Raw genomic sequence first — 25,513 nt, forward strand, 5'->3', positions numbered from 1 at the left:
AAGACACAGAAATTGCAAGTTATTGCAGTCCACAACGGTTATGTGTTTTTAGTACCCACTAAAATATATACACTTTATTTATTTCATCAATTGAGCTCACCTACAGTAATATGAAGACTTGAAATCTTGAGTTGAGTGAATGTGTTGCTGGGAGTTCACTCAAATCAACTAGGCTTCAAAGAAACATAGCCAGCATATTAGCGTAGATATAAGAAAGCACACATGATGGAAATGTGCTGTGCAACTTGTTGATGGTTGACTTGTCCAGCCAGTAAAATGACTGTAACAGGTTATGTGATCTTCTAATTACCTTTCACCATCATATTTTTGGTTAGATTAGTTTGTTTGTCAGAGGGATTACAGCCCAATATTTATGAAACTTGTCGGAAGGGTGTAGCATGGACCAAGAAGAACCCATTACATTTAGGATAGAAATCCAAAGGCGGATACACAAATTACTCTTCACTTTCATTAACATTGCAAGATGGCCTTGGCGGAGGTCTGCGCTCTCCAAGTGCCCTTCTAGTTAATCATGTTTTGTATGCAAATGATTTAGCATTATTTTCTCCCCCCAGTACTGCTGTTCAGCAGAGGCTGAACATGTGCTCTCTGTACGGTGTCAACCTTATCAACAATACCCAATGGAATTAGTATACCCAAGGAATACTAATGCAATGCTAACAATATATGAGGGGGATGCACACCTTATATTTATTTATATATTATAAATGCAAATACTTTCAGAACCATACATGTTAGCCTACATGTACCTACATGCCCAGCCCTAATAATTTATATTTTTTTAATGGATGAATCTGCATCAATGTCACTGTCGCTGTTTATTGAGTTTATTGTGACAATGAACCGGATAGAGGTGATGAGTATTTTGATTTTACAGAAGCTTTTTTTGACCAAATCTTTACTTTTTATGTCTTACTCTTTGATGGGTTTTGGTTCTGAAAATAAGGTGTATTGAGCTGTTCCTTTGTTAGAAGTTCATCTGTCCTCTGACTGGATTACATTTTGTAATCTATTTTACATTTTACATCACAACCTTCAGGAGGCATTTAGTTTAATTTTAGATGTAAAGTGGCATCAGTGGAATAGAAAACAAAAATCCTTGTTCTGTTTCCTCTACAGGGTTAAACAGGATTAAGCAAGGCTGGAACATATTAGCTGGGTTTCGTGCCATTCAGTCTCTCCCACAGCAACACCTGAGATTATTTTTACACAACAACTCTGTGTCAACAACAGATTCTGTCAAATGTTGCTCCTGTGTTAGTTTAATGTCATTCAAATCTAACACTGAAACTACCTGTACTATCGATGAATTGATTATATTTATTCAGTAATATTTTTGAACCTGTAAACATCAAGAGTAAAGGGCTATAGAGCCAGAGCCTGACAAGTAGCCTTATGTAAGAGAATGGACACAAAGTGAAGCGATGGACAGAGCATCAACATCGCTTTGACATTTTGGTGGCGTTCAAGTCGCACTGACTGACGCATTAGACACACACACTGTGCTGCTTGCCTGTCGAGTGGTTCAGCCGTTACACACTTCCACATGGATTGCAGTCCAGCCCCTGAAACACGACATGGCGGGACTCTTCAAAGGACGGATCACGCCTATGAGATCAAAAGTATCTCGTTGTCAAGGAAATGTGTGTGATATGGCTGCACCAAAAATGTGTGGGGAAAGTAACACGAGAGATAAAGAATAGACAGCATGGGAGAAAAAAACTGTGAGATGAAGAGGACCAAATCTGTGACGGAGACAAAAAGATGCAACAGTTTAATATGGAGATGCCACTAGTTAACTTTTTTATTTGGTCCATGAGCTGCCAAGTGCATCATGACGAGGAGACAGCAGAGACATGAAAAACTTCAGTGTCACTCGAGATCAAAAACATGTCAAAGTCTATCTTCTGTTGAAAACCTCACATATCAAAGTTTTGATTGCCAGATTGCTTTATAGCCCGACAATAGCTTCTAAATAGCATTCAGTATAATATGACCCACTGGGGTTTGTGTTTGTAGTTTATATTCTTCAAATGTAAAGTATTTTCATGCAGGGCTATCTAGTCTTCTCCCACCCTCTGCAAATAAGTCATCTTAAGTGGAATGTTAAAAATTGAATGAAAATCAAAACTGCCAGAACATTATTTCTTTCAGAAAAATACTGTTCAAGGTTTCTGTGGCTTTCAGAAAGTCAATTGTCAGTCTTTTTAATGCTAGAAGGAATGCAATTCAAGATGTATTTTAAAAAACAAACCCCAACAAAAGATAGGAGAAATAAAAACCTAATTTAGAGACTACAGGGACAGTTCGCAAATCCCCTCTAAGATTATTTTTCAAACTTTTTGTGAACGTCAATTTGTTTTGTTCAGGGCCTCATTTATATTGAGTCAGAGCAGAAAAGGGGAGCCGACCTCAGCCTCCAGCTTTATATTACTTTATATGACTGATACACTGTGTTTCAATTTCACAAATCTTTGTGGCATTACTGATACAACCATCATGACCGTCATAACCTGCTGCTGACAGCAGCTCCAAGGCCCGGTCAAAGGCCTCTGGTGATGCTGAGTGGCTGCTATACAGTATCACCCATTGAAGCTCTAATCCAAATGTCAAAGCCAATGCTGAGCTTTGTTTTTAGAGTTTTTGATAGTGTTTGTAAGTCCAACCCACTTTTATATTTATATTTGTTTATATTTTTTGTTAATATTCATATTGTTGGCTCATTTTGGCTTTCTTAGCATAGTAGAGAGAAGGGGCCATGACATACGACACGGTTCCTGGACAGAATTAAACTGGAGACATAATACATAATTGTATCACTTATGACTTTATTGCATGGAATAACAGACGAATGCACACATGTATTTGCAAATATATACATATATAATATTATAAAAGTACAACCATTTATGGGCAATTGTGTGAGATAACAGGACAGAAAATGTTCAAGTGTGCGCATATATATTTTTTTTGAATCTAAGTAAAGTTTTCTAGATGAGCTATCTGAACATCAGTGTTTGGAGAGTTTGGTGCACCAAATAGAGATATTTTGTACGCCGACTGTCCTTAGAGAAACAGAAGCGCATGTTTCCCTTTCAGTTAACTGTCAGTTTCTCCACAGGGATCTCTAAAAGCCACTCACGTGTCATGATGCATCCCTCTTGACACAGCTGAGCTTTTAGAGTAAAAAGTACCTATGCCTGGGATGCTGACTTCTGTGCCTATGGAAAATGTTGCGCGTAAGTTTAAGTGTGTGAATGTGTACGTAAATGTGTGTGCTATATGTGAATTAAAGTGTGTGTTGAAATGTAAAGCGATCGATCTCCATTATTGGTGCGAATTGGATCAATAAGGAAGTCACTCAACCATTATCTAAAAAGGTGAATATGACGTGATAAAACACGCCTATGTGCAGAAGAAGCACATACTTGCCACACACATGCACGCACACACCCAAATGCGCTCACACACCAATAACCTCACAAAGACACACACACTTCTGGTGTGAGTGGCTGGTGTTTGAATTTTCTGTCCAATGGGAAAACTGGATCATGTCAGAAATATATGGAGGTCAATACAGCAAAGTGGCACAGTGCAAGAGTAGTTGCGTCGTGAACACACCCAAGAAACACAAATGTTGCCTGCACAGGTGGACACAAAGTGTGAGAGAGTCAGAGAGAAAGAGACACGCCCCTCTCTTTTAGTTCAACCCCTCGGGGAAATCACAAATTGACACCTCTTCCCTCGCTGTTCTTTCACCCACTTCCTCGGCTCTTTTCTTTCTCCTCTGCCTTTTATTCTCCCCTCTATTCAAGTCTCCATTCAGTAATGCGCTGCAATGCAAGGACAGCAAATTGAATGGGACTGAAAAAGAATAGCACTAAAAGACACAAACAACCCCCGAAAACACCGGGACATATTAACAGGGAAATGAAGAGTGAACAGAAAAGTGCATCCTTTTCACTGTGGTTCTCTTGGACTGCATTCATCTTTTATATTGCCTCCCTAAATTGACTTGACTATCCATCCATCCATCCACCCACCTATTCATCCATCCATCCATCCACCTATCCATCCACCCACCTATCCATCCATCCAGCCATCCACCTATCCATCCATCCATCCATCCATCCACCTACCTATCCATCCATCCATTCATCTATCCACCTACTCTCCAACCATCCACCTATCCATCCACCCACCTATTCATCCATCCACCTACCTATCCATCCATCCACCTACCTCTCCAACCATCCACCCACCTATCCATCCATCCACCTACCTATCCATCCATCCATCCACCTACCTATCCATCCATCCATCCACCCACCTATCCATCCATCCATCCATCCACCTATCCATCCATCCATCCACCTACCTATCCATCCATCCATCTATCCACCTACCTCTCCAACCATCCACCTATACATCCACCCACCTATCCATCCATCCACCTACCTATCCATCTATCCACCTACCTCTCCAACCATCCACCTATACATCCACCCACCTATCCATCCATCCACCTACCTATCCATCCATCCACCTACCTCTCCAACCATCCACCTATCCATCCATCCACCCACCTATCCATCCATCCACCTACCTATCCATCCATCTATCCATCCACCTACCTATCCATCCATCCATCCATCCATCCATCCACCCACCTATCGATCCACCCACCTATCCATCCATCCACCTACCTATCCATCCACCTACCTATCCATCCATCCATCCACCTACCTCTCCATCCATCCATCCATCCACCTACCTCTCCAACCATCCACCTATCCATCCACCCACCTATCCATCCATCCACCTACCTATCCATACATCCATCTATCCACCTACCTCTCCAACCATCCACCTATCCATCCACCCACCTATCCATCCATCCACCTACCTATCCAACCATCCACCTACCTCTCCAACCATCCACCTATCCATCCACACACCTATCCATCCATCCACCTACCTATCCATCCATCCATCCATCCACCTACCTATCCATCCATCCATCCATCCATCCATCTGTCCATCCATCCATCCACCCACCTATCCATCCATCCACCTACCTATCCATCCATCCACCTACCTATCCATCCATCCATCCATCCATCCGTCCATCCATCCATCCACCCACCTATCCACCTATCCATCCACCCACCTATCCATCCATCCACCTACCTCTACATCCATCCATCCACCTTCCCACCTATCCATCCATCCCTCTCTCCTACCTCTGCACTCACGTCCTTATCTAACTACTGCAGTGATGCCAGATGAAGAGAAATCATCTACTCTTTTTGTAAAATGAGCGTGGGCAGGCAGCCCAAGTTTTAGATAGATTGTATACACTGGATTCAAAAACAGTGAAGAAATGTTCAAATTCTTTAAAAGTGTAGTACAAAAAGGTTGTTTTTCTGTGAAGGCAGTAGGGAGGAAGGATAAGAAACATGCTTATGTATGTACCTCCATTTTGCTATTTTACTTTCTGATTAGTTTGTTAGTTAATTATGTTTTTTTTGCGATTTCCATATAACAACTGCAAAACCTAACAATGAGTCTGAAAATTTCCCATAAGCCACTCAAGATGTATGGCATGCAGTTGCATAATCATGCTTTATTGTATATTGGCATTGGCAAGTTATACTCCAGTGGTTTTGGCGAACTTGACAGTTTCAAGAACTGGCATGTCATCACAAGCTGAGCGAATGAGATTGAATCTTACATGCCTTTAATATGAATTACGACTGCAATGAAAACAATCATTAGTCAAAAACATTACACCCATGAAAGCATGAGTTACTCATTGACATTACAAAATAACTCTTGAGTATAGTTGATGAAGTGTCATGTCATCTTTTCACAGAATGTTTTCGCAAGGACACCTTTTACATTCTCTTTGTATACACTTATTATATAACTGCTAATGTAAGTAGGTCATGAATAACCCTGAATCATATTTATTACACGGTATTTACAGAAATTTGACACAACATATTCCACAAAAAAAATACTCCGGTAGCAGTGTACGGAGATCAGAACTGCGTCCAAAGCAACGGTCTGTTACTCATAGCAGTGATCTGCTATAAAGAAATATCAGACCATGCAATGCCTTAATTGGACTGCAGTGAAAGATGTTTAATTAAAGGTGGGACAAATAATATACATTTTATATTACCATAACAATTTATTGTTTATAGTAAATGGACTGCATTTATACAGTGCTTTTATGCGCTGCAACCACTCCAAGAAAAACACAATGTAGAGACCCTGAATAACAACAATAACCTGCATTTTGTCTGGTTTTTAATTGTATTAAGTCAGCTAACAAACAGTGAATGTGTCATGATTATTAGTTATGTGTCTAAATGAATGGAGAATGCCCACTCACTCCTTGGAATTCAGCAGGGATATTGCACAGCAGCAAACATGCAACAATACCATATATAGTATGTTTACCTGCAGGTATATGTATATACATATATATATATATATATATATATATATATATATATATATATATATACATATATATGTATATCTGCCCTTGTGTCTGTGGTCATTCATCAGAATACGTGATTCAAAGTGCAGTGCAGGCAAAGCCCAGTGGTCTCTCCTTGTGCAAATGTCTTCTCATCACTTTGAACCCCATAACTCATAAGTCCACACCGCTGTGCCCCCAAAATGTAAAACACTCTCTCCCCTGTGTTTGGATTTGCATCACTCCGCCACAGTTAGCCCTGCAACAGCATAAATGCCACCACAGCAGGAGTGAGGTTGAAATAAACAAAAAACTGTCTCAATATGTCACATCATTTAGAGCCGTACAAGTGTTTTTCTTTGTCCGGACAAGAAGCAGAAGGCAGATTGATGCCAGGAGGATTCAGGGAGAGAGGAAGAGGAGGAGGAGGACAGCAGCAGATGACACGCGAGGTCCGGATGACGTGGGTACACATCAAAGCGGTAATTGCACCACAACCAACACACAAACACAAACACACACACACACACACACACACACACACACACACACACACACACACACACACGCACACGCACACACAGTATTCAATGAAGCAATAAAGCAGTTAGGACGAAAACAGGAACAAGACCACACACTCGAAACAGGCACATACATTAAATACTCCACAGACCCCCCCACACACACACACATACAACCACTTCTCCTTGCAGGGCAACACAACATGTTTTTAGCAGACTCAGTTGATTAAGCAATCGGAGTTCAAACTCCTCCAAAACAACCCCACGAAGATGTGAAGATGATGAAATTGGTGCATTCAAACACTTTTACCTAATTTCCCAACTTTTTCCAATACATTTGATGGGAAGAGATACAATGTACAGACTGGGCATAGTTCTGTTACGAGAGTATGAAAAGCTGCATAGTTTATTCCCCACTGTCACACTGTTGTGAATTACAACCCTGAATAGTTGTTATATGCATTTGAATAAAAACTGTGCTCGGCAAACGTAGCTTCCGTTATTCCTCATTGAGGAAGCAGAAAACTTACCACACTAAATTTGGACACTGACTACATGAAGCCACGAGATGTACACTGCACTGCACACATAGAACAAAGGAAGGATGACGACTTTCAGAAACAGCGGTGCAGAGCAAGTTGTTTGGAAGAAAAGATAACGTTTAATGATCACCATTGTGCTGTGTCTGACACTCTATCAAAGGAAAAGCACCAACAGTTTTATGTGCTCTCCGGGTCAGTGTCATTGGCCAAATCCAAATCGGCCAAGCCGAATCCCGGATCCAAATGGCAAGATTTGGATCCGGGCGTTAGAAAATGTCAGAAAGCAGCAAATTGGGAAGACGCAACTGACCTACAAGTTCAATACAATCCAATGTCGAATAAGAAAGATCAGATCACTTGAACTGGTGCCTGACACACATGCGTACAAACCCCATTTGAAGGGATAACCGAAGTCCCTCTGGGCAGAGAGGAAACGTTCTTGGCAAACCCGTGCTATGCAGCTCTGGCCTGTGATACACCAACGTGTAGAAGATTTATGTCAGCAACTATTGAGAGCAGGAGACTATAAAAGAAAAGACTCAGAGCCATTTCAAACTGGCAAAAGGTGCCACAATGAGCCCTGACGCTATGAAGGGGGGAGGGGGGGAATAGTCAGAAATGCTGCTGAAATAGAGGAGGACGATGGGGTTCGGCTGGAACCTCAACAAAGAAGACAACCGAAAGATATCAAAGAAAGCCAAATCCAGCAAGAGATGGAATAGTGCGATTCAACGAGCTACAATCATCAAACAATATGCAGATGTCCAAAGAGGAACATGCAGCCCAACCTCCCATCTGCCCACCAGAGCCATCAGGGGAAACAATACCAATCAGTTTAATGTCCCAAATCAATTTAAGTCACATAATAAAATAATCTTAGATATAAATATCTTAGACCTAAAGATCTAAATTAAATATAAAGGTTCTTCACAATCTTTCCTGGTGCTTCTCAAACTCTCAGCTGCTGAACGGTGCATAAATAATTTGAACTAAATTCAATGTAAAATGTCAATCACCAAATTGTATTATTTAGTCAAGGATATGAGTCACTAATTCTACCTGGTCACATGTAATCCTCCTTCATTGTTATTCATTGTATTCTTCATCCTATTTATTATTAATTCCTTTCACTTTGTTTATTTTATCATTTATTCATTCTTTTCAATTTAGTAGTTCAGTTATGTAGTTAGTCAAATACATATTTAATTTATGAATAACTTGATCATTTGATTTGTTTGTATATGAAATAAAAGGTCCATGTTTACCTTGAGAAGAACTCCACAGCAACCCTAAAATTAAGATTTGCTAATTTTGTCAAAACTGGATGGCGTCCAAAATTGAATCTTCTGTACTAATTTAAGGTTTATAAGTCATTGAATTATTTATAATGGTTACATCTCTTGATATTAATTAATGATTGTTTATTAAATCTGTGACCAGCAACAACGCTACCTGGGGGACGACAAAGACCCGTTGCTTATTTCTCAGCTCAGCTTGACCCTATTGCAGTCGGTCTGCCCATGTGCCTCAGAGCTGTTGCAGTTGCTAAGAGGGCTCAATGGCCTCATGAGAAATTGTTGATAATTATAACCTCACACCGAGGTTATAATTGGTTCCTCGTGCTGTTGCTATGATTCTGCTTGAACAAAAAAAATCTAACATCCCTGTGAAAAGATGTACAGTTCTTAACCCTGCAACTCTTCTTACCATTCGAGATGATGAAGGAAAAACACTCTTGTGCAGTTATAACTAGTTTGTCTCCCAGACCAGATTTGCAGGAAACACCGCTGCCAAATGCTGACCTAGAACGGATTGCGGACGGATCAGCATCACGCAATCCAGAGACAGGAAAGACCCAAGCTGGGTTTGCACTGGTAATAGCGCATGCCACTCCACATTGCACAACCCCTGCCCACTGCTTACTCTGCACAGGCAGCGGAACTTACAGCTCTGTAATGTAAATTGACCAAAGACAGAACCACTAAAATGTACACAGATAGCAGGTATGCATTTGGTGTAACTCACAATTGTGGCACTTTGGCAACACAGACATTTTTTGATATCATCAGGCAAACCCATTGACCAGTTGCAGGATGCTGTCCTACTCTCAAAGTGGCTGTTTGTAAATGTGCAACTCACGCTAACACATATGACATCTTCTCTCAAGGAAATGCAGGAGTAGATGCAGCGGCCCAGCAAGCAGCTAAATAGGAACTGAAACCACAGCTGATCTCACACTGGAACGTTTGCTGATATCCAAAAGTATTTGTTCACCAAATGTTTCTCAAGTGACTGAGATTCTGTGTCATTTGTGCTACAAACAATGTAGGTAGCTTCCCAACCTCCAAACAAGATGCTAATACAGTAGCTAAAGCATTAATTCTACATGGTTTAGAGCAAAGGTACAAAAGCCTGATTCACCTTTAATACTGTGCTCCTGTTCTGTTGAGACCATTGATCTCTGTATGATCTGAGCCCAATTGCGAAAGCTATAATACACTCTTGAAAGACAACTTGGTTCTCAATATAAATTTCAGATTTCCAAAACAAATTCCTAATCTGTAATAATTTACTGGTAAAAAGAAAGTAGATCCAAAGGGCTGATATCAGCTGCCTTTTGTGGTGTTTTATTCAACTGATTATTAATGATGCATTATGTTTACACGTGGATACCCAGCGTAGGTGGGTGATTTTTAATGGCTGCTCTGTCTTCACCATGATCAGATGGAGGACCAAATGAGTGACCCCTACATTTAAAAGAGAAATGTACACAAGAGATGCAACTTAACATTTACTTATAAAATGCAAAAATAACTCACCTGAAACCATGGCATGAATATAATATAATATAAACCCGACACTGGAACTATAGACACAACACTGTTCCTGATCAAATACAGAGAATACAACAAAGTCTCACCTCTCTGGATCAGCCACTGCCCAGTGCCTTCACCAACTGGGCGATCAATTTCAGCTGTCAACTCGCTGCACATTCTCTGCTGCTGCAGCTTGCTCCTCATGCATGTCACACCTTCCCTGTTATCAAGTCTCTTTATGTTTGTACTCAAGAACAGTGTTGGGAATTGAGGAACGTAATGGATCCTGCTGCCAGTAGTTTCATTCAACCAGCGATCAATGCCATAAAACCAAGAGGAGAAGCACAAACTTGATGGATACAAATTGATACGGAGTGACTGTTTGGCCACAATAAAAAACTGTAAAACTTTGCACTCCATAAGAGATTGTGTTGTAAATAATGTAAATAATGTTCAATTTAAAGACTTTGCACTTACAGCATTACATTAATAGGCAGTTGGTTTCAAGTTTGACTGACTGTGTTAAATGGAACACGTGTGTGATTTAAGTTGCTCAGCTGTGCTGGGATCTGTATGACAGGCACAGGCTTTAGTACATATTATTTCTGGATCCACTGCTTCTGCAGATTTTTAAGGGTCATGTTATACAATGGATATCTGGTGCTGTGAAATGAGTTACAATCCATTTTACCTGTAGTGGACCACTTCACACACAATACAGGAGTATACTCCTAAATAGGTCATTGGTCCTGTGCTGCCACTAGAGAACATTTGTTTAAATCTTAAGCAATAGGTGCTCATCCACAATGGGCTTTACGGCTGTGTGTGCTTGACTCAATGGGCTGAATATCAAGCTCTTGTGTTTGCTGCTTACTGCTGCATATCAGACTGCTGGTACTCACGTTAAGTATGAAAGCAGAGTAGACAAGAATAAATATGCATTAAAGGCTGAAATTAACACGTCAGGTCTTTGGGGCGAAACTTTTGCATTTCCTCATTTCTAACTTCAAATTGACGAAGTGGGATCTCGACCACTGGTCTATAGCGGATGTAGATGCAGTTTTTGATGAATTGATCTTTTCCCATTATTGCTTTTCGCTGGCTTTAAATTAAGCTTTGCCAGGGACTAAAGCTCAAAATGGATCATAGAAGTCTCTGTCTGCTACATTGATAGCTTAGCTGCAAGTCCTATTGTTTTGCCCCAGCGTGAATGCAGACCAACAAGTGAAACAACGATCTGGTATCAGAATATCGAATCTGTGTGGTCATATGAGAATAACAATTCCATCTGTAAGGACATGAAGGCGGGCGGACAACAGCAAAGGGCAACTAATGCAACACTCATATTTCTCCCATTATTCATTGTCCTCCAGCAGTGAGGTCAGAGCACACAGCGCTCCCTTTCTGTCCCCAAAATGTAAATCATAACAATACAGAGCGCAAACTTTAATAGGCAGAACCAATCTAACAGAACCACTTTCATGTCATTAAGGTCAATCTATCTGGGGCGCTACTGTATGGACTTTCAGGACACACTCACTCACTCACACCCACTCACATACACACAGATTAAATATAATGGTGTTTGTTGAGGCCTTTTTCCTCATGAATATTAAGCCTGGACTTTCCTATTGCCTTTAACATACCATCTTGGCTAAATCAGACATTGGTGCAGCTAAATTACAGAGTGATGAAGATGTCAGACGCAGATAAATGTCAAGGAGCAGAAATCAGAATTAATTTGTGCCTCACACAAACTCGGATTGGAGTACAATATGTGTAAGTATGCTTGAATTGACAACAGAGCTTATAAAATATACACATTAGACAGACACAAACACATATTTTGTTCAATTTTAGTGGAACTAGGCAGCCTCTCTCTCACCAGCACAGAAGCATCAACCCAGAGGCCCCGACAAAAATAATCCTCACATCTGTTCTGATGGAGACTGAGAAGAGATTAACCTGCTGCGTTTACTGCCTCATTGGCTCACACGCATCAACCAATACACACACACACACACACACACACACACACACACACACACACACAGAGAAAAACGGTTATTCAACAAGCAGCTCCTGCAGGTGGCGCTACACACACTGAATGTTCCCCGGCAGCTAAATCACAGATACTATTTATCTATTTAGGTGTAATTGAGACCTGCAGGGAATTTGTGTCGTCTGTCAATGTCGTTGTTTGCCTTTGGCCTCCGACACCCAGGTTTAGAAAATAAATTGTGCACAAGAGGTCAGACTTTTGGTATTTACATTTAATGAGTCTCAAATTACCTCCACTAAAGTTAAAACTAAATAATAAGGTAGAAGAGAATGGAGCTGCTGCAGGTGTATTTAGTTAATTATTTAGTTGATTATTATTACTTTATTATTAGTATAGTTATGATTATGTTATTGGTGACGCTTTAGCAACGAACCATTTACAAACACACAAAGGAGAGGAATGCAGTTGGACGAGACCTTAAGCTACATAAACTGAAAGCGGAAATGCGTACGTGGAGGGCTGAGTGAGAAGCACTGTAACAACAGAAACATGCATAAACACGTAGAAACAAACACACACTAGCCGGTTTTAATAAAAGTTGAAACAGTAAAATTGTGAATTTTTATATAATTAATATTTGCCCTGCATCAAACCGGCATCAATTATAGAGCGAGTATTATCTTCTTAAAATATATTGTAAACGTGGTTGTTTATCACTTTCTTGTATGAATGGCTACATTTTTGCTTGTGACGTTAGTGTGTGTGTGCACATGTGCCTGCGTCTCTGTGAGTGTGTATCTATCAAGGTAATTGGATCTGAGCAGAACATGTCAACACTGGCAGGCAATCAAACGTTTTTTTTCTTCTATTTTACTGGCAACAACATTAAATCTCTCTGCAATACAGAACACAAATGCAGACGCACGCACCGACAACACACTCTTGAGCTCAGACTGTGTACAAACATACACACGCACACACACTTTAACTAATACAGCTTGATGGCATGTGTGAGGATACAAGGATACTTAAGTATCTATCTGCTTGTCACAAATCTTACAACATAAAAGAAGTAGCGAGACACACTACGAGATGTGGTGAGAAAAAAAAAGGAACAAACAAAATGACGCTTCAAATCACTGCTTCAGGGTTTGCAAGAACAAGATTTGCATCAAAAAAAAAAAAAAAAAATGCAGCAGCCTAAAACACACACAAACTCCAAGGTAACAACACACGAATAGAGACCGCTGTGTGAAAAGCACTCCATTCAAACAACAATGTCACTCCTTTAATTTCCTCCCGCTCATGTTTATTGCCGTGTTGTGTTTTATCATTCCATCTTTTATCTGAGCCCTCACAAACACACGGGCAAGTAATACGTATATCACCCACTCAATCAACAGAGGAACACAGAAAGCTGCAGCAACAGGAGCTGAAACTTACCTCCTCCTGACTAAAGTTACTCGTTCCCAAAAACAAGAACGGTGAGGGAATAACAAGATGCAGCGAAGAGGACAGGAGAGTGTGCGTGTGTGTGCGTGTGTGTGTGTGTGTGTGTGTGTGTGTGCGTGAGAATAAGAAGGAAAGAAAGAGGGAGATCGAGGGACAAAGAGAACAATTTAAGAAGATAATTACTCGTCAAGAGGGAGACTTGAAACTGATTACATGAAGGAGAAGCCAGAGTGGAGTATACTGAAGGGAGTGTATCACAGTCTGACTGTAGCTGTTACAGGTTGGACAACAAAAATGGAAGGAAGAAGGAAGACAGATGAGGGCAGAGGGCATGAAGCACACAGCATCCTGTTTTTCAGAGAGAAGAGAAGAGTAAATCCTACCTGGAGTTGTTCGGACAACGTGGTAGACTGTCTTCGAGTCAGGGCTGAGCTCTCCTCAGGACGCACAAACACTTGCTGACCGCGTCTGCGGGCATCAAAATAACAGTCAGGACTCTCTGTGCGTGTGTTTGTGTGTTTGAGTTGTCCGCTGTGCACACATGGAGTCAGCTGTTACAGTCTGAGTGATAAGCTGCTGGGCAAAGAGTATTTTAATACACACACACAACAACTTATCTTCTCCCTGAAATGAGGAGTGCAGGAATTTAAAAAGGTGTGTGTGAGGAAACGTAGGGGAATAGGTGTGTGTGTGTGTGTGTGTGTGTGTCTGAAGTCCTTACAGGTCCTTTCCTTTCTTCCTCTCGAGCGCAGTCATGTCATCTCCACCTGTCGTACGCAGAGAGAGCGCTGGAGTCACACACACATTCACACACACACAACGACGCTCCGATGCACACACTTGCGCCGGTAAGCTGAGACACACACTGGGATGCTTACACTGCGAGCTGCAACGCATAGAGTGAACACAGTCCCTCCTCCTCTCTCCTCTCTCCGCCCACCTCTCTCTCTCGCTCTCTTTCTCTCTCTCAGCTCCTCCTCTGGGTGTTACTGCCTCCCTCAACCCTCCCCATGATTCCCTTTCCCACTTTCAGTATATGTAAAGGGTTGATCACTTTCACCACATGTGGACTCAACTCAATCGTGGATATAATCGCTTTATAATTTCATATTCATAAAGGCTCCTCGCTTTTGTATTTCACTGATTTGACTAAATAATAGAGTTTTTCAACCTGATTTTCAAAGTGTTCAGCGTCCAGTGTTTGGACAGTGTTCTCACACAAAAAAGAAACATTTGAAATAACAAAGTTTACTTTTCTTGACAAGCGACCTCTTGTGGTCATGCAGATTATGACATTTGGAGATGTTGATGTTATACTGGTGCAAAACCCAGAGAGAGAAAAAGAGAGACGGTGAGATGTTTTCAATGTTTCTGACTTGTTTGCATCCCAACAACATCCACCCACCATTAATCTATGTCGGTATATCCTCACATAAACCAAGTAGTTTAAGTTGCATAAACCTAACCAACAATAGAGGTAACTGTTTCTAACATAATTAATAATAATAATTATTAACAATAATTATTAACAATAATTATTAACAATAATTGCCACCACTGCTCTCATTACAGCTGCAATTGTTAGCACTGTCCACGCTGTTAGCACTGTCCAAGCTGTTAGCACTGTCCAAGCTGTAGCACTGTCCAAGCTGTTAGCACTGTCCATGCTGTTAGCACTGTCCAAGCTGTAGCACTGTCCCCGCTGTTAGCACTATCCCCGCTGTTAGCACTGTCCAAGCTGTTAGCACTGTCCACGCTGTTAGCACTGTCCCCGCTGTTAGCACTGTCCCCGCTGTTAGAACTGTCCCCGCTGTTAGCACTGTCCAAGCTGTAGCACTGTCCATGCTGTTAGCACTGTCCAAGCTGTTAGCACTGTCCCCGCTGTTAGAACTGTCCCCGCTGTTAGCACTGTCCAAGCTGTTAGCACTGTCCACGCTGTTAGAACTGTCCCCGCTGTTAGAACTGTCCCCGCTGTTAGCACTGTCCAAGCTGTAGCACTGTCCATGCTGTTAGCACTGTCCAAGCTGTTAGCACTGTCCCCGCTGTTAGAACTGTCCCCGCTGTTAGCACTGTCCAAGCTGTTAGCACTGTCCCCGCTGTTAGAACTGTCCCCGCTGTTAGCACTGTCCCCGCTGTTAGAACTGTCCCCGCTGTTAGCACTGTCCCCGCTGTTAGCACTGTCCAAGCTGTTAGCAGTGTTCATCATATGCTTTGAATTCCGAATTCAGCACATTTATGGACTTCTCTTGCGTTGCAATAACAAATGCTATTTTAATAATTTGACTTCAAACGGACTTTGATTTTGTGAATTTTCTTAATTAAAAATAAAATACAATAAATTCCTGGAAAATAAATCAAAAAAATAAACTAAACCCTAATGTATCCCAATCAGCCAAACAAAAACAACATTCACACAAAAGTGATAAAATAATATAAGATTGAAAGGATGTCCACCACCACACCTCAATGTATCATATCAGCCCCAATCTGTTGCAGGAAGCGCCTCGTGTTGCTGACAGATCCGAGGTGACACTGGTAGTTACGGGACATTTAGCATGAAGCTGTACAGTAGGTTGAATAGGACTGTGTAATGGAGTTCATCAATCTGACAACAAACCCCAGAGGCATTTACTAAAAACAAACTTTGCAGGAGCTACAGTATGTGCACTCTCACACGCAATGACATGTCATATCACATGAAAAATGTATTTGTTAAGCGGCTGTTTTAAGTCAACACTGCTTGTGATTCTTATGATTTCAGATTTTGACTGCTCTTAACTTTGAATGTTTTTTAAATGCATTGTGGCTGCAGATAAGAATGTTGTTGAGCATGGTGTTGTCAAGTCGGTGGTGTTTAAAGGGCATATTTTGAATCACTCAAACAGGTATTGAGTGAATACATTCGAAGCTATCGCAGGCAAACAGTCACAGTGTTAAAAAAACAGCTGACAAAAGCAGCTTCTCTAAATCAAATAAGTAAGACATTTCGGTTCAAGTGTTGGAAATTGGCCTGACTGGAAGAAGATACTGTCAATTCTTTGGAAAACAACCAAAAATAAGTGACACATTTACTGGAGGCTGAAATGAATGATAATTTTTTGAAAACTTAAACCACTCAAAATCTGATCTTTTTGTCTTTTTGAATATAGTAAACATAGACTTGGCTTGTTCCAATGCTTAATTGAAGCTGTAACCTACATGAAATATTGAAACCAACACTTTTCATTTCTGTTGATTAAATTAATGTTGAATCAAGAGGAAGAGGTGAAGAGAGGTAACGTTCACAGAGGCAGTCAGAGGTTAATCCTAGGTTGATGGAGTCATGTTGGAGTGAGTGAGCGCTGCTATTAAATGCAGTCATATCCGAGTAAACCCCAAGGCTGCCTGTTTTGTAAACATGGTCAAAGGTTATTCGAGTCCATCAGAACCTCAGACTGTATTGACCATGTTGGGTAATAGCAGCAGGATACACAGAAAGATAATCAGCACTGCACATGGTACACATATTATCAATTCTGTAGAGGTAGGAGAGCAGGCCCTACACATATCCTCAGGAAAACACAGAAGAGTTCAAAGGAAATTATCCTCAAAGGCTGTCTCTCCATCTACTGTGGACTCTATGATCTAGATTACCCTTTAAACACACAAACACACACACACACACACACACACACACACACACAATCACTTCAGAACATCACTGCTGCGTAATTTAGCTGACTAGAGTATTGATCCCGAGTTTGTGATTAAAACACAGACCATTTTTTCTGCTCAAATGCAATCCACACACAAACCCACTGTGTGATCACTTACTCAATGCTCAGCTGCTATTAAACACACACACACACACACACACACACACACACACACACATACACACACCATGAATAACTACATTGCAGAGCAACATCAGCCGTGGACCTGGAATCTGATGAGGATATGGCAGTAACCTTGGTCTGCTCTGTGTGTGTGTGTGTGCGTGCATGCATGCGTGGGCGCGCGCGTGTGTGTGTGAACAAAGGGTATGTTGACATGTATATGTTGTAGGCTGCAATGTAGTTTTCTGTGTGTATGCGATGCTCATAAAATACTTTGATTGAAAGAGCATATGCACGTAAATCTCCTTTTGTGTCTGTGTGAGTGAGTGAGGGAGTGAGGAAGTGTGTGTGTGTGTGTGTGTGTGTGTGTGTGTGTGTACGTGTGTGTGTGTGTGTGTGTGTGTGTCTTGACCCCCATAAAGCAGCAGAGTGATTGAAAGGTCTGAATGGTGAAGGTGCACTCAGGGGAATAGAGCCAATTTGCATAATGGTGGAGCTATATTAACGGCATCCTGGTGCGCACATGCACACACTAGGGGTCATTTGAACGAAATGGTGCAAAGGAAATAAATTATTAGCATGTTTATTTGAATTATACTAGCTCTTCACTTATCTGTATTGTTAATTGAAATAATTTAATGGCAGTTTTCAATACAGGTTTAAGTACATATTTGTTAATTCTACTCATCTGATCACAATAACTGATTCATGCCTTTCTCCATGAAATATCTCTTTCATGTCTCTCGTTGACATCATCTTGGAACAATAGCAGTTCCTCATCTTGAGGTGGTAGCTGCCACTTGTCAATTAATTAACATACAGACTATTATCTATTGTACTATACAGTATCGAGAAGTATTACATGGCGGTCTTTGTTTCATGATCTTGGCCACACGGTGAGCGCATTATATCCATGGCACTCATTACTTGCATTGAGTTATTTGTATTATCTGACAGTCTATGCCAACACTAGTGTTCACATTTCAAACAGAACAGTGTCAATTTAATGTTATATATACAAGAGTAAATGAGTTGTTATCTAATCCGTCTGTACGTAACTATGTGCTGTGAGTCTAGGTGGGCGTGGAGCAGAGAAAAACCGAGGTTACTGGTGTGATTCCCGCTGGGACCGTCAATGCTGAAAATCTAGACACTTACAGAGCTGTAAAGTGCCTTGAATAAAAGAGTTCACCACATGGTGTATGACTAACAGCTTAAAGAAAAGTGTGTCCGAGGGTGTGTGTATCTTAAGCTTATTGTTACTCATAATTAATTTCCTTAAACAACACAAGCAGTAAAACAACAGCAGGAAAGCGACAATGACACACCCTACTTTGGAAAGTCACGCAGGCATACGCAATCACACACTTAACAGCGGGCTGCACTGTTTGTATTGATAACCTATTTCAACAGGGCAATGCATTTGTTAACCTGACTACTCCTTCAGGCACAGCCCTTTGAAACAATGACTCTAACAAGCATTAATACCCCTGCCCCTATGTGGGGAAATGCAGCCAGCGAACCAGGCAAGACAAAAGCCCTCTTACCAACCCAAACATTACATATTTCACCTTGTAGTGAAACTGTATTTGCAGCATATAGGACCACATCATGTGTTTGATGAATAGGATATGCCGCTATGAATGTTTAAAAAAATAATACAACATCTACAATTTGTCTGAAGGACACTGCAGCAGCCTGGACACCACCCATGCACTTATGTTTTAAAATGCATCAATTGAAGTGTTTCTTAAGATGACTCATAACTTAAAGCACTGGCTTCTTGTCCTCCACTGCTACAGCATCCGTGTATAGTGTCACGAAGAAATGAAAAACCTTTCTGACTTCTATTCATCAGAAATCACAAAGCTGCTTCAAATCACATTTTTGAAAGGCTTGTGGGTTGTTGCTATGTGAGTTAGAACGTTAGCAACCTGAACAGTTTATAAGCCAGTTTCCATACCAACATGCCCTGTCTTCTAACCATAGTCCATCTCAGCAGCATTAGGAAGTGCGTAGAGGCCGATGAGAGGATGAGAAAATGGAAAATGGAAAAGAGAAGAGGAGACTTCTCTATAAATCTCTGTACAGTACACTGCTGTTGAAAAATACACCTGCTGAGCTGTACCTTATTGATGGTTCAGTAAGGATGGCCTGTTGATGAAATTGGAGGCTATTAGGCAGGTTTTCTGTCTGAAATCCATCTTTCTTTCTTTTCTCCAAAGTAAATTTACAGGATTTTTTAAAATTCTGACTCAGCTTAGTGAAAATCGGGATTGCTTTGTACGTAAGTGCTTTTAAACACTCAGAGGGAAGGTTCAGTGTACAACATGGGGATGGGGGTCATTTTCTGAGGAGAGGTAATGATGACAAAACTAACGGAGCGCTTGGGGAGAGTTTATCTGTTTTTGGGCACAAGACCTGGCAAAAGAGGACCAGGGTCAGCTTTTCTAGGATTCCAGCAGCAAAACGGTCACAATGGATTTGTTCTATGAACGGCCTTTCATGACTCGAGTGGCCGCTGTGTAACAACTGGTGTGACCCTGGACTCCCAAACAATAAGGACATCATAACTGATCCTTTGATCCATGTGAAGGTCACTGTCACTCACAGCGAATGCAGACCGGCTCTGAGTGGATTTACAGCAACAACACCTCTGCACTGTTATAAACGTAGTGATGACAGATGATCGCTCTCTAATGAGATACTCGGGACCTGTCAATTGATAACCTCCTCAATTACTAATGTCAATTTTTCCAGATCTAAAGCCAGATTACAGGTCCATCGCACCTTAATCAGTCTTTGTTATTGGCTTCATGATACGTCTGCTCGTCACGTTTACATAAAGAAACTGTGTGTTTAAAGTACAGTAGAAGTAAATGTCTTTATACTATATGGAATGATAACATGTTGGTCAGGGACACACGGTTATACGTTATAAGAATCTAGAAACAGTTTTGAGATGTGTTTTCTGCATTTCAAGTGTGCAACAACCCGAAAGTCAAAACAACTGATGTTGTACATTTGAACAGCTGGCAAATGTCCGTTTTTGAGGCTCCGAGGTGTCGCTAACCTTACAAATGCTTATCGGCATCTATTCTGTCTCACAGGTTGGTTATGAGTGCAGTCTGCATGCCCTTATATGTGTGTGGTCCAAACAGGGTTCAAGGTTCCAAGGTTCAAGGTTCAAGGTTCAAGGTTCAAGGTTCAAGGTTCAAGGTTTTCTTTTGCCATCTGTGCCTAGACCAGCAGTCCAGACACATCGGAATTATTTTTGCAGGGTTCTCCGAGTCAACAGAGGTACAAAACAAACACACTATAATAATAATAGAAATATGAAGAATGAAAAATATATTTAAAAAAACACTGTACATAGTGGTAACGTGTATTTAGTATTTAGTATTTACAGTATTAAGTACAGGAACAGGTTATCAAAAATAAACATAAGAAAGGAAAGGAGAGTGCAGAGATAATAAATAGGTAAGTAGTACATCCGTAGTAGTAAATAGTAGGCTAGTGCTGTACCTAGCTTGTAAAAAGAAAGGGGGAAGGGGGAAGTTATATGGGGGATATTGCACATGTTCAGATGTTCGTGGAAGGTTGTGTGGGGGTATTGCACTGATTGTGGGATTGCACATTTTTTCACATGTTCAAGAAGTGCGCATTTCTCAGTAGTTCTGTTGTGCCATCAGTCTGACTGTGGCAGGGAAGAAGCTGTTAAAGAAGCGTGTCCTGTGGGTGACGATGATGTCCGCTCTGCTGTGTCTCAGGTTGTATGTGCAGTGTTTGTGTCTGAGCAGAGAGTGAGCTGGTGGAGTGAGTCTCCAATGATTCCCTCTGCTCTTTTACTACAGCGCTGCACATACATAAGGGCCATGGACGGAAGTTGTGTCCCTGTGATCCTCTCTGCAGAGGGTGCCCTCGATCAAATGTTTGTATGTTGTAATGAATTACTTCAGTAATACATAATAACTCATTATTTATAGATTAGTTAGAAGCCAGTATCAGAGCAACAGTTGCCAAGTTGTGATAGATCGTCTTGGTTTGTATCACCCTTGCATCATTTTAGCTCATACTTTAATTCATCAGGAACACCACCTCCGATGGCTCTTGATAGATCTCTGCCAATTACATTACTAAATGGGTTTCTCACTTTCTCCCAAGCAATCATGTCTCCACTCATACAAGTTAGTACGTCATTAATAAAGGGATTTTAAAGCAATTCATGAAGTCTGATAGTAAGTTGTGATAAAGGAATCTGTCTCTGAAGATTGTCTTCCAGAAGGTAAGTCAAACACTCCACTGGAGGGGTCACCTGCTGAACTAAAGACCAAGCAATTGTCTGGAGGAGCATGAACACCAGTCAAAAAGATGTTTCAGTCTGTCAACCCAACATGTGTCCATGCTAATGGATAGCTAGTCTATAAAGTATTAGTCAATTATGTATTAACCCTAATGATGCAATAAAGCTTTACAAGTCTTCCCAAAGAATGTCTCACTGAAAAGTGGCAGAAGGTAGGGATGCCTAAGAAAGAACTTCAAGGAACTGATCTGTCTGCAGTTATATGGAGAAGCTTCCCCCACGTGCACTCTTTGATAAAGCTGATTGGTAGTATACAGGACAGAGTTTGTGTCTTCCGGTAGGTATGTCCAAAAAAAACAAAAAATATCACAAAATATGTCTGTGTGTAAAGGAGAGCTCCCTGCCTGTCATAGTTAGCTTTTTCCTTCCTGATGCTTCTCAACAATGTTCAGGCACACCGATCATCGTCAGTGTAATGTCAGCGCCAGCTAAAAAGCTTAAAGGTGTCTCAGCTGACACACAGTTATTGTTACATGAACATATGCATGCTACAAAGAGTAAACACACACACACACACACACACACACACACACACAGGTCAAATGGAAAGTAAGTAAGTGCTGCGGATAAATCTCCAGCAGTGAGAAAGGTAGAAAAAGAGAACAAGGTTAAAAGATGTAGGAACAGGAAACAAAGAAAGAGAGAGAGAGAGAGAGAGAGAGAGAGCAGGAGAAAAACACTGCTGCAACAACAACAGCATGTGGAAAGAACCGAAAGAATAATAGATGGCGAGAAGTCATAGAGGGGCAGTGAAAAAAAGAAGAACCGAAGAAACACTGCAGCAAACAAACAAAACTGATTCTTCCACCCTTTCACTCTCTATTTTATTTTTGTATTCTATTTTTTTTTTAGCAAAAGTATTAAACAACTAATGAGGTTTGTGTGTGTGTGTGTTTGTCTGTGTGTGCATGTGTGTGTGTGTGTGTGTGTGTGTGTGTGTGTAATGTGCATTTGGGAATGCAAATTTCATATTTGTGTGTTATTTGTGTACTGTTATTTGCACGTGTTTGCATATGTGTGCCCTGCTAGTAACCAAATAGATCAGACAACGTGTCTGGACACATTTTTACCTTTGTGCTCTCTTTATCTCTTCATTTCTCTAATCTAAGTCGTGTTGAGAAGGCTGTGTTGAGAAGGCTGAATAGATGCTACAAGTGGTAATCACAGTGTGTGTGCGTGTTTGTGTGAGCGTGAAATAACCACACTGACTCCCATTTGTTGCTATGGCACTCCATCTTCTTGAGGTGCAAAAATCACTGAACAATTTATATCCACAAATTCTTCTCTATAATGAAGCAATGAAAGCACTGACCCTGGCATGCATGCATGCGCACACACACACACACACACACACACACACACACACACACACACACACACACACACACTTTACTTCTGAAAGAGCAAACTCAACCCTTTGTTAGAGATGGTGGATCAGAACTAACCTCAACAAAATGTTATTAAGGCGAATAGCATGTTTTCAGAAGGGAAATGTTTCTCTCTTGTAAAATTAACTCCCAAACAGAAATCCTGCTATAACAACAAAGTCAGTTTTAGGCTTTTTGCGGTGAGCAGAAGTCTGTTTTGTAGCGAAGAGAGAACTATTCAGTTATATACAAGTAAGACTGCACAAATATCAGAAGGGAATTCTCTTTACATGTACAATAATGATGCAAGCTATTTTACAACACAGAGGCGGAGGGGGGCAAAGAAAGAGACCAGGATGTTGTTAGAGTGTGTAAAAGGTTTATGGCACCTCGAGATGAAACAGGAGATCTTTGGCAAGTAGAAGGAGTGAGTAGTGGTGGTAGTATTTATAAGACGTGTTTGTAGATATCACACAATCTTCCCCAGCTCACAGAATTTGTCCAGTGTCCGTGAAATTGAAAATGTTAAAATCTTGTTAATGTTGCTTTTTAAAATGTTGTATCATTCATAAGATTTCTCTGTAATTGTGTTTGGAAAAAAAGCATTATTATGGCATAATAAATACAAGTGGCTTGTAATAATCTATTTCTGCAATTCTAACAAATATATTTGGTATTCTTAGATTAGATGATTTAGAGCTGAATAGTAGATTAATTATTCATTAATACTGGTAGGTTAATTAATAATGCAAATAGTTATTATTTGCACCTCTAAATTAATACTCTGAATTATGATCCTTTTAATCCTCTTTTGATTCTACAAATATTTCCAGCCCAGATGAGTGTATAGCTGAAAACTCCACCGTTGTATAAGAGCGAGTGGACACAGAGAGAGGAGAGCAATGACAGAAAACTGAAAGCAGTCAGAGGAAAGGCGGCCATTTCATTAGTTTGAGCATGATTGAAATGAAGTCCTTTGAAGCTGTGACGCAGAGGGACAATCATCAGGAACACTATCCAGACCTGAATACACAATGACAGTTAAGGGCGCGCCATAACACACACACACACACTGCCTCAACACGTCAGAAACATGCATGACAGTTACACACACACACACACACACACACACACACACACACACACACACACACACACACACACACACACACACACACACACACATCCACGCCTAAATAAAAAGACCTCAGTCACACACAATTGACCTCGCTCTTTTCTGGCCTCTTCCCTCACATTCTCACTTTCCCTCTTCCTTCCTTCTTTCCTTCCTTTCCTCCTCCACTCGTTTGTCTTTTTCTCTCTTCTAACATTCTCTTTTTTTTGTGTCCGTCCTTGCTGTGTTATGTCAAACATGTCAGTGCTGCTGTCAGAGCGCCCCCAAGTGTACCAACACATACACTACACTCAGCAGTGCGGTGGCTTGACATCGTCCTACTGCAAATTAAATCAGTTGCATCTAAATGACTTAATATATAATCCATTTTGCGTTTTCTCTTTCCTTTGTATCCATGGCTTATATCTTAAGAAAATAAATGACTACATGGCGTGTGCTCTGCATTTGCTCAGGGGAATAAGAAGCTGTGGAACTAAAATCCCCACAGCACCTGAACACACCATGAGAATGAAGAGCGCTAATGCATTCTCAGTTGTCAAGTCAAACCGTACCGCTCCCTTTGCTTTATGAAGACCAACGACCACAATGGAAACATATTTTTAAATATTCTTGACAATTTCTTTCAAGGGTGCAATAATCATACTGCAGCCACTGCAGCGGAAACGAAGAGCAACCTCTGCGCTGACTTCCTCTGAACGCCCCCGCATTAATTACAACATCGGTCCACCTCCCAAAAACAAACTTCAAAGATGTATAAGTGGTCTCCCTCTGTCATCCAATCTCTCTCCCACACACACACGCACACACACACACACACACACACACACACACACACACACACACACACACACACACACACACACGCACAAACGCACACACACACGCACACACACACACACACACGCACACACACACACACACACACACACGCACACACACACTTCTCTAGGGAAGAAGCGGGCCTTAAATAGGGTAAGAATTAAACA

General features: G+C 41.0%; 1 protein-coding gene across 2 annotated transcripts in view; it reads right to left on the reverse strand.

The window, feature by feature from the left end:
- LOC117741084 (cGMP-dependent 3',5'-cyclic phosphodiesterase) overlaps positions 1–25,513 on the reverse strand; it is a 125,675-nt gene that overhangs the window by 72,828 nt on the left and 27,334 nt on the right. The window contains exons 1-2 of one of the 2 annotated variants that reach the window (XM_034547789.1): positions 14,566–14,727; positions 14,228–14,312 (exon numbers count right to left, since the gene is read on the reverse strand). In XM_034547789.1, coding sequence (XP_034403680.1) covers positions 14,228–14,312; positions 14,566–14,600 — 120 coding nt within the window. In that variant the 5' untranslated portion in view covers positions 14,601–14,727. Of the gene's footprint in view, positions 1–14,227; positions 14,313–14,565; positions 14,728–25,513 lie in introns of those variants that run through there. The other variant, XM_034547788.1, reaches the window with a different exon arrangement.

The sequence above is a fragment of the Cyclopterus lumpus genome, chromosome 13 (genome assembly GCF_009769545.1).
Source record: "Cyclopterus lumpus isolate fCycLum1 chromosome 13, fCycLum1.pri, whole genome shotgun sequence".
Classification (NCBI taxonomy): Eukaryota; Metazoa; Chordata; class Actinopteri; order Perciformes; family Cyclopteridae; genus Cyclopterus; species Cyclopterus lumpus.